Source organism: Octopus bimaculoides, chromosome 4 (assembly GCF_001194135.2).
Source record: "Octopus bimaculoides isolate UCB-OBI-ISO-001 chromosome 4, ASM119413v2, whole genome shotgun sequence".
Lineage (NCBI taxonomy): Eukaryota > Metazoa > Mollusca > Cephalopoda > Octopoda > Octopodidae > Octopus > Octopus bimaculoides.
Window position 1 is genome coordinate 93,256,092 of NC_068984.1, and position 11,280 is coordinate 93,267,371.

The following is an 11,280-nucleotide window of genomic DNA, read 5'->3' on the forward strand; positions in this document are numbered from 1 at the left end:
CTAATACCAACCACCCCACAGAGTAGACTGAGTGCTTTTTATGTGGCACCATCACTGGCACATAAAAGTAAGTTGCAAAGCAAAGAATCTTTGAGAGGAGAGGGGGCAATGGTGGAGATGATCTTGTGTCAGAGGATGAAAGGTTAAAGTGTGACAGAGAGACAGAAACAGGTGTCTTTCTGTAGAGGAGATACAAAGTTATCCAGCCATAGAGAAAGAGAAAGAAGGAGAGTGAGATAACAAGAAAGATGACAGAAACAGGTGTGCTGATGTCAAGGAGATACTTGGTTACCTAGCTAGAGGGAAGAGCAAGAGAAGGAGAGAGACAGAGATCAAGAAAAAAGGCAGAAACAGGTGTAGAAGAGATACATGATTACCTAGCCAGAGGGCAAGAAAAGAGAAAGATTGGGAGACAGCAAGAGTGCAAAAGAGAACAGGAGAGAGTTGGTGGCGAAGTGCAAGGATATATTCACAAGGAACAGGAATCTGAGCATAAATGGGATGGTAGAGTAAGGAAGAGAGAGATAAATTGTGACAAGTGCCAGGGCATACCCTCAAGGTATGAAGGGCATAATATTCATGGCAGGGCATTGTCAAGGCATCATGAATAGGGAGTGGGGGTGGGAAATACAGTGGCTAGTGGGAACATGGATATAAAGAAGGGGCGGGGAAAAGTAGCAATCCAGTGAGCAGAAGATAATCATGCAGTTTTTCTTGCATAATAACCCATGGCAGTACCAAGTATTCACTTGATAAATCTTCCAAACTTTGATCCCCCATTGTGTGGGTTTTCCAAGATGTACAGCTAGAAACATACTTGACTTTTGTAACCCACCATACCCTCATCAACAGACAGGTATCTCCTTGTTTGTAGAATGTTTTATATATATTTCAAATGCAGTCAATGAGAAGTCTTATTTTAAATAATGGATCAAAGTTTAGTTCTCTGCATACTTGGTACTGCTAGTGTCTCTTACATATAGGTACTGCGATAATTTCAAAAATCGGGTCCTTGTCATTATACTAGAAACATACTGGTCTCCAAAAGGTTCATCACTGTTCCAGTAGTTTGTATTTCTGGGTAGTTTTCTCATACTCATAAGTGTATTAATCACAAACAATGCTCAGATTTTGTCCAAACATGTGGGAGACCATAAATTATTTCTTTGTTTACATTTTGCATAATGATTTGTTTTGGCAGTAATTGTTTCAAACAAATTAAGAGAAAAAAATAATTTAGAAAATTGTCTAATGGTTTTATCTCCTGAAAAAGACTATGACTAGGTCTAATCTCTTCAGAAAAATCATTAAGAAAAACTGTTTTCAAATTTTTACTCCATTTACATACAAATCCATTTTCTTTGTCACTACCATTGGAATTGCTGGTTTCACTTTCAGAAATCAAAAGATCGAATTCATAATCACACACCACGTGATTTTTGTGTTCACCATATATGTTGCTTGATTTCTCCATGTCTTCAAATTTTTATTCACTGCTTGACAACATAAAATTGGTATCTATTTTTTGTCAGTATTGAATATTCTCAGAAAATCAATCTCAAAAAAAATGTGGGGAAAAATCTCCAAAATTCACAGAGGTCAGATATCAATTATTTACAAAGTAAAGTCAATTATTTACATAGTAACTTAATTATTTACATAGTGAAATCATATGTTTTCATGAATGGACTCAAAGTATGGAGGGCATACCTTGAATGATTAGGCAAATAAGAACCTTCCTTATGACTGAACTTGGGACATAACTGACACTTGTATTGGTTGTCAGGGCAAAACTTTCTGAAGAGGACCAGAATTTCATTTTCTGTCAATAGGTGATGGCTTGGGATTAGTTTTCACTTGATTTACTGATTCTAAACTTAACTTGGCACTTGTTGCAGTCTTCTATTTATTGTGCTTCAAGTGTATTAACTTTTGATACTCTTCACTGGCTTGCTGTACAGTCATTTCTGGCCATAGTTCTAACTATGATAACAGTTTAGTATGAATATCTGCATCCAATGGTGATTGTAGACCAATAATGAAAATTAAACATTTAAACTGATTAAACTGAATTCAAATTGAAACATTCATATTTGTGATTTACTGTACCTGCATGGCTAACAAAATTCTTCTCCTTGGACTTGACAATGTTTTAAACAGTTGTATCTAATGTTAAACAAAGATGAGTTCACAGTAAAAATCTTCTGAAGTGTTTCAACTGTTTCATTGAAACTGATGTCTCAAAGATTCTTTGGTAGTATATAGTTGGTCTATTTCTGAGCTCAGTTAATAATAATCTGACTTTCACCTGAATGTCAAGATTTGAACAGGCAACGAAAATGTATCTTTGAAATATGCAAACTATAAATGAACAATTAGGTCAAAAATAAATTCTGTAATGGAATTTGAAGCTGTCAGATTGTCACTGTTTGAGTTGATAGATAACTCTTGAGTTAGTAATTCAATAAGGTTAAACTGTGCTACGTCAGATTGTTTCTGCCGACATTCAAGAAGCATTTCCATTTGCTTAAAAGAAATGGCCATTTTATCTCTTAACCTTGTTGCCACTGTTGTAACTGTATTTTGGGCCTTCAGTACTAAACTAATAAAATATAACTGGATTCCAACAAAGAAAAGAACTTGTAACTCGTTTTACTTGGGTTATACTATATCAACTGGCAATTACAAAACTGTCCATTACACAAAAACCCAAGTAAGAACGCATATATGAAAAAGAGACTAACTTCCAGGGACGCAACAGGTTGAATGCCACGTTCACATGCTAAAAAACTGTTGATCATCTTATTACGTACTCATGAACTATAGCCTTACTGTATATTTTGGTTAAAAGAGATGTCACAATAATATACAGCAGGTCACATGTTTCATGGTCGGCAGTCTTCAACTGCATGATCATGTACTTCATGTAGTTATTAACTGAGCTACATCATTATCAGTTTATATCCAATTTCACTGGATAAGTGAAAATTGGAATTACAAGCCAAATAAAGATAGCTGTTAATTTAGCTGACCAATGAGCAATTTGTGTTTCAAAATTACACACACACATGTGCATATACTCACATATGCATGTATATATTCATGTGCCGGTTTTTGGACATAGGTCTTACACTATCTTTTTGGATTTGATTTATGCTTGTGCTGGCTGAGCATTTTGTTATAATCCCATAATAGAATACTGATTTCATAGTTCACTTATTATGTACTATTTATAGAGATCTGCAGTTTTCAGCCTACATAGCATCCATTATTGCATTTCATACTTCTTAACATTAGAATAGAAGTTTTTTTTGTCTACATTTGAGCCACTTGTGATGGATTCAGTCAACTACAAGCTATCCAGTGGTAAGTAGAAAATACATTATAAAATACGTTTTCCATCAAATTTTCAGCATGAGATTAAATACATCTTGTTAAAAAAAATAATCACTAGCAATAGAAGCAGTACTAGTATCAATAGGCAATCTTTATATCTATCTTAACATGGATAGCTTGTTGGAACACTGAATACTGCAGTATCTGCCTTGAGAGGTCTTCTTAAATAGATGCATGGTGCATAAAAGTACAGACATATATCATAGCAGATGAGAATCATCTGGTATGGGTGCCAGAGCTACCAAATCACATGACTTCAGTGTACTTCACTTCTTCAGTGGCAAGCATTTGGTGACTGCATACCAGCCAAATCTTGCTACCTCAATATAGAATATTAGTGCAAATAGCCAGAAGACTTATTTAAAAAATTATTATTAACAACAGAGGCAGTATTAGTATCAAAAGGCAATTTCTATATCCAGCTTAATGTGAACGTGTTGTTAGAATGTTGAATACTGCACCATATTGACTCAATGGTGCTTTCGTGCACCATGCATCTATATGAGAGGACCTCTCAAGGTAAATACAGCAATATTCATCATTTTAACTAGTTGTTCATAGTAAGTTGGACATAAAGATTGTAATTTGTTCAGTTTATCCCTTTTGAGATCAATGATGCTGGGGCACCACCTTGAGCTTAATTAAATTTTATTAAGACTTTGGAAACTTATTGCAGTATCCACCTAGTGATGGTTTAAAATAGTATTTTTAGTATCAGTTAACAAAGAAATTCATTAGAACAATATATTGTATGTAAGGAAATATATTAAGTTAGTCTGACAAAAATGAGTTTACATTATATTCTGAATGAGAAATTTGGGCCGTCAGAGTTTCTTTGTAATGGAAATAGAGTTGCTTTTTGAATGGGAAGTTATATCTTAGGCAACTTTCTGAAACCAAAATAAAGTGGCAAGTATTTTGCATAAGCATTAACATATTTTTCACTTCAATTCTGAAATCGATTTTGTAATTTTTTTATTTCCAGTATAATTGTCATATCGATTTGTATGTTTCTCTAGCCACCCAAGTGGACAGCAGTGAGGTGACCAGTGATGGAGCAATGCAGACTTATGAAGTTCTACATCAACTGGCTCTCACCAGTTCTAGTGCCTTTCTCATTACACAGTCACAAAACAATTCTGCTATCTCTGTGACAGGAAACACTATGACAACTGATAACATTATTGTACATGCATTACCAGTTTCTCAGGCAGGTTCTTTTAAAATCATTCCCCCCACTCTCCAGTTTAAGTAATATAAAGATTGGATGCACACTTCCTAATCATATAAATAATTATCTTACATAGTATTTTTTCTCAATCAGCTCTAGTACATCACAATCTCTATGAGAGCATTTGCACAAGTCACTTTATCACTTGAATATCAATCAATTCTCATTTCATATTTTTACCTTAAGTGTGAAGATCACATGTGATCAACCTTAAATAAGTGTCTCTAAAAATTTCATCTATTAAAAGACTGACAAAGAGATTTAATTATTGTTAATGTGATCATTGTTTGCATCATCTGTTTTATATCTTTCCTTGCAAGCTTGGTTCGAGCAGTCTTACAATGTTACTATATTTACAGTATAATTTTATCTCTAACAATGATCTTTAATATTCCCATATCTGTATTGATAAGTTATTCATTAAACTTTCTTTAAACTGCCTCTTTTATGATCGGTTGACATATCTGGTTGCATTTCCAGATATTGCTTGAGGTTTTTACTGGAATTTTTATCTGTATCTTTAACTAACTACCACTAAGGCAATATGTTTATACAAATACCACATGTCTGTTTAAAGAGAATTTATGTTTTGTATTTCAATCTTTTTACGTATTTGAAGCCTAAAACTATCAAGTAGTTGTATGCTATTTAATACAGTTCTCTTATTTGTTTTTGTTTGTTTGTTTGTTTTTTGTTTTCTTTTGCCTTGGATAAATAGCACTATAGCTATATAAAATGATGTAACAATTTGATGTTGACCAAAAAATTATAGAGGAATTTTTTACTTTTGTCATTTTTATATTATAAAAAAATTCTAAAATATAACTCTTTCATTCTTATGTTATATAGTCAAACCATCGATCAAAAGTAACTGAAAATGTTACTGTTCAAATTAACCCTCAACCTACAGATATCATAACCTCTGAAGATGGCTCTGACACTGTGATATCTCTTGGCACTGCAGACTAAGTCTAAAGTTAAAATATCTTGGAGATATTCTCAGCTGAGACAGGTGAATTTACTTAAATTACTAAAACCACACTCATCATCATCCTTTTATGTCCACTTTCTAGCAAATCCATTTAGATTACTCTCAAATGTAATACCTTTTATTCTCATTGTTTTGAATTAGTCATGCATTATCTCATAATCATGCATTACCTCATAACTTTCAGATTTTAATGATGTAATTGTTTTTTTTTTCTAAGGGTGACATTTAATGTTGGTATGAGAGGTCAGATCTGGCCAGTTTGAATATAAAGCAGGTAGAATATTTTGGTCGGATATGACCAGTTTAAATGCTAAAGGTTTAAAGTAAATGAAGAAATATCAGCTGGTAAAATTTGCACAATAAAAGACAATATAGTGATCTAGAGACAAAAAGCGAACATTTAAAAAAATATTCTTCATAACTACTGAGTGCATGATAAGCTTCGTTTTTTTTTATCTTTTATCATATAACATTTCTCAAAGGGAAAATACATGTGTATTTCTCAAATATCTGTTTGTTTTATCTACAAAAATATTTTTGTCTCTGGTTGGAAAAAAAATCAGAATTTATTTATATCTAAAGAGCGTGAATTGGAAAGTTTGTGAACTCACATTTTAGAGAAGCATCCAACTAGAGCTATGAAAATGCTTAAAATTGTGCAGTTTTCTACCATGTACACATGATGCTGCATTTTGAACTGTGACAAAGTTGCAGGCACTGAAACATGGAGGTTTAAAAATGGCATATGATCAAACATTCCACCAAATACTCAAGAATTGTGTTCTTCATTTAAATTTCATGTGTCTTTCTATATAGATTTCGCATTATTTATTTGGCTTAGGTGAGCCAAATAAACAAAGGCGGTGAACTGGCAGAAACATTAGCATGCCTGGCGAAATGCTTAGTGGTATTTCATGTCTTTACATTCTGAGTTCAAATTCTGCCGAGGTCTACTTTGCCTTTCATCCTTTCAGGGGTTGATAAATTAAGTACCAGTTGCACACTGGGGTCGATCTAATCAACTGGCCCCCTCCCCCCAAAATTTAGGGCCTTGATTATTTATTTGGCTTAGCTAACAAACCCTAATATGTGACAAGAAATTTTGTTTTTTAAAACTGTCAATAATGTGACAATTTTGGGAAAGCTCTCTAGAATACTCTGCTCTAACAAGAAAGAGTTTGTCCTCTTTAAGATTGGTTAATTTGTGTGATCATTATTTGCTGAAATACTAAGGAATTAATAAATTATTTTCAAATTTAAGCAAAAAATTGTTGAGTTGGACAAATGTTCAGCTACTAGCATTTGATAATTTAATGAATGCTCTTGCTGAGAATCTTATCACATATATTTTTGTCTGATAAAGATGTTTCTGCAGATGCTAGTGAGCAATCTATATCAAACATTCTGTCACAAGACAGCCACCCAGTGTTGTATATATTAACAAAGTTAACCACTGCTAAATCTAATCATTTAATATCACAAATGAATTTTTAGCACTTATATGGGCTACAAACACTACCCGCCATTTTTCATTTAGAAGGAAGCTCTTACTCAGACCTGCTCATCATCCTCTGGAATCCATTTTTAATCTATGCAAAGAACTTCAAAATGTTATGCTTTTATGAATACTGAAGTCGACCATACAGCTGACAACATTTGATTTTGATATTTCATATTGTTGATGCATTCTCTTGATTAAATTTTTAAAACTACAATTTCAGTGAATGATGATGAAAATTTTATTCACTGGATAGAAACTGATATATTATATCTTCATAGCTTAATTTTGAAAACAATATTGAGCAAAATTGTTTGCCGGAATCAAATAAATATCTGGACTAACATGTTAAACATTGATTAACACTCAGAAACACTATACTGCTGTAATTTTTTATCATGCTTTCAGTTTTCAGGAGATAAGTCATAAAAAGAGTCCACAAGTGATGAAAACTTCATTAAAAGAAGGACTTGGTCCACATTTGGCATTAAGCATTTATGTTTCAGATATATGTGTATAGACTAAACTGACAGAAGATTAAGAATTAAATTAGGGGTAAGAATAAAATGTAAAAAAAAAATGCCTGAACTGAGACATGAGAAAAGTGAGAATGTTTACAACATGAGGAGTCTGATTGTACACCTATAAATGATGGTATTTCTAAGATGATGCTTTGTATTAGAATTTATACCCTTACTATACACCGTTACAATATCATTATATTCATTCATTGTTGAATCAATAACTTCAGTGATTCTATAACATTTTTGGTTTACTTTTTCTCAGATCTTCACTGTTAAAATCAACTTGGTTCTATTTCTCAAACTTTTTGTGGACTTCATCAAGAAGAGAAAGCTACTTCAGACCAAAATCCAAACAAAAGCAGTTTTGTAAGTAAATTGTCATTATTGAACTATTCTGTAGAGTTGTTTAGAAAAGGCATCAGGAAGATTTGATTATGTAAATAAATTATTTATCAAGATAACATTTCAGATTCAACTTTATGATTATAGCATAATAGATAAACTAAAAACGATAGCAATTATGCTATGCTTTTACTGTAGTATGTGAGTATGTGAAATCAGATTTTTTTCTTTAAATGTAAAGAAATGTTGACCTTTCACTGAATTTCACAAAGAAATTCACCTAGTTTGCAGCTACAAAACTCTTTTCATACTTCATTTGAAAAACATACCTGTGTGTGTGTGTGTGTGTGTGTGTGTGTGTGTGTGTGTGTGTGTGTGTGTGTGTGTGTGTGTGTGTGTGTGTGTGTGTGTGCATGCATGTGTGTGTGTTGTGTGCATGCGTGCACACACTTGCACAGATAGATGCAGCATCTCACATAGGTAAACATAAGCATGGATTTAGGCACATGCATATTCACATACATAAACTCACTCTCTCTATACATATTTCTCTCTAACATTCTCTTTCTTTCCTTTTTTTTCCAGCTGAGGTACCGTGTATCTCCTCTACAGCAAAACCTATTTTTATCCCTCTTTTATACTTTTTAACCTCTCATCAACTGACACAAAGCCACCACCCTCAATACTGCTCTCTTCAGTTGAGGGGTTTTTGTTTTATAAGTTACTTGATGACCCTGCTGATACTGGTACCACAAAAAGGGAACCAGTACACTCTGTAAAGTGGTTAGCATCAGGAAGAGCATCTAGTCTTAAAAACCATGCTAACCAGCTCAAGGCTACCATAAACGCCTACTTGACAAACATCTGTGAAGAGAGAGGACATGTGAACAAGATTAAGTGCAACTTCATCACAAGAAACAGAGTACTCCCCACCTTCTATTACCTCATAAAACTACATAAACCAAAATTAAACCTTTTGTCTCTAGTATTAAAAGACTCTTCTTTCAAATACCTTGGTTTTAATCTAAAATTCTCAAACCACTACTTCAAACCTTTCCAGGACATGTTGAATGCTCCACCAAAGTCATCAACAAACTATGATGTCTCAACTCATCCATGCTTAGGAAAAAGTAACTACCATTTTAGCTAAAAACATTTCCTATACAACACTCCCCTTGCAACCCCAGCTATCAACTTACTAATTGAACATATTACTTCCTCTCATAGCCTTAACTGCATTGGGCACACAGCTCCAGATATCCATAAACTGTTAACTACTGTAATGGAGACCACCTTCCATTCTGAGGGTTCCATTTGCAAACAAATCTCTGGATTACTGTCAGGCATACTGACCATCATATACAGGGACCAGTTACAACACAGGACACTCCTTTGCTTTTTCTACCAAGTATGTGGATGACATCCTCATATTAACATCATCTCACAAGCAGGTTATTAAAATATACAATATCTTCAACAATATTGATGAACATATAAAATCAAAAGTAGAGCACCCCAATAACACCAGTTCATTACATCTGCTTGATTTCAAACTCAAAATCTCAGAGAACAGATTCATCTCCACTAACTTTTACAGAGAAGCAGCATACAGGAGCCCATTTGTTCATCATAATTCATCCCTGCCCATCAGAACAAAGATGGCCTACATCAGAAATGAGATTTACACAATATGCAGTAAATGCAGCAAGACAGGAATGAAAATGTTGTTGTGTAGCAATTTATCATATAAATCATTATTAACTTCATACAGGTTATTAGTCTTACTGAAAAATACAAATTTGTTTTTGGAATTTCTAATATCAGATTTTAGTTTAGCTTAAAAATGGTTATAGTACTTACAAAATCTTATATTAGTTACTAAATCAAGGAGGTATGCCTCAAAAGGAACTAAATCTTTTATCTTGGGTGGATATTTATGTGTCCTTAAATCATAATGTTCTGTGAAAGTAGATGTTAATGTAGCATCAAAAAAATAAAGCCTTCCATCTCATAAGGTCTTCTACTTTCCCTAGAAGCATCCTAAGATATGAACTATTCATTGCTGTAGGTATATTTTTTACAGAGTAATCCATGTAATATAAATCCATAATAGTGTGTATAAATTTTTTTAGAATCCTTATAGTCACTCAACTTTTACATAGTTATATGCCAAACAATGTGGAAATTGAATTTGCAGTAATAACATACAATTTTTACATTATTTACATTTGACGGATATTTGTCCTCATTTTCTTTGTTGTTAACACAATGTTTCGGCTGATATACCCTCCAGCCTTCATCAGGTGTCTTGGGGAAATTTCAAGCCTGGGTTCTCATTCCTAAGGTATTTTTCGATATTATTATTATTATTATTATTATTATTCAGGTCACTGCCTGGAATCGAACTCGGAATCTAGGAGTTAGTAGCCCACACTCTTAACCACTACACCATATGCCCGTGGCCCACGGACATATGGCATAGTGGTTAAGAGTGTGGGCTACTAACCCCAAGATTCTGAGTTCAATTCCAGGCAGTGACCTGAATAATAATAATAATAATAATAATAATAATAATAATAATAATGATAATAATAACAACAACAACACCATCGAAAAATACCTTAGGAATGAGAAACCAGGTTCAAAATTTCCCCAAGACACCTGATGAAGGCTGGAGGTCATATCAACCGAAACATTGTGTTAACAACAAACAAGATGAGGATAAATATCCATCAAATGTAAATAATGTAAAAATTGTACATAATTCCTCATCTCTTAAACATAGAACAGAAGACAACATATTTGGAGGTATATAGTTTATACAAAAAGTACTTCATCCAGTGAGAGATAAATATCAATTTAATACATATACTGAAAGTGCTACTAATAGTTTCACGCTTTTATAATACTTTAACTAGGCATATTTATAAAATACACCATGTATCTCCAAGCAATCTTTCAGGCTCTGTTTATGTGTTAAATATATTTTAAAAACAAGGATGCTGGACAAAAAAAAACCTTCCCATAAAAACCTAATTACCACCCTACTCAAACTAACACAGTTAAAGGTGATTTCAACTGAACAGAAACTATATAAAGGTAAGACTAACTTTAATGCACTGCAATCTGATGATGGCTTCCCTGGGCAAAACCTTGAAATCACTGTCAGCAACATTCTTGTATAAGAATAATAAATTTGTACTCTACAAAAGTATAGAGTAACCCATCAGATTAATGTAAAATTATTTTTACTATAAATGAACATAAAAACAAACATTAATATATATATATATATATA

General features: G+C 33.1%; 1 protein-coding gene across 4 annotated transcripts in view; it reads left to right on the forward strand.

The window, feature by feature from the left end:
• The window catches only part of LOC106876920 (cyclin-D-binding Myb-like transcription factor 1), a 120,619-nt gene extending 109,408 nt beyond the window's left edge, over positions 1 to 11,211 (forward strand). For all 4 annotated transcript variants that reach the window (XM_052967261.1, XM_052967262.1, XM_052967260.1 and 1 more), the window contains exons 15-18: positions 4,416 to 4,606; positions 5,477 to 5,639; positions 7,903 to 8,006; positions 8,568 to 11,211. In XM_052967261.1, the coding sequence (XP_052823221.1) occupies positions 4,416 to 4,606; positions 5,477 to 5,596 (311 nt within the window). In that variant the 3' untranslated portion in view covers positions 5,597 to 5,639; positions 7,903 to 8,006; positions 8,568 to 11,211. The remainder of the gene's footprint in view (positions 1 to 4,415; positions 4,607 to 5,476; positions 5,640 to 7,902; positions 8,007 to 8,567) is intronic.
• The last annotated feature ends 69 nt before the right edge of the window (positions 11,212 to 11,280 follow it).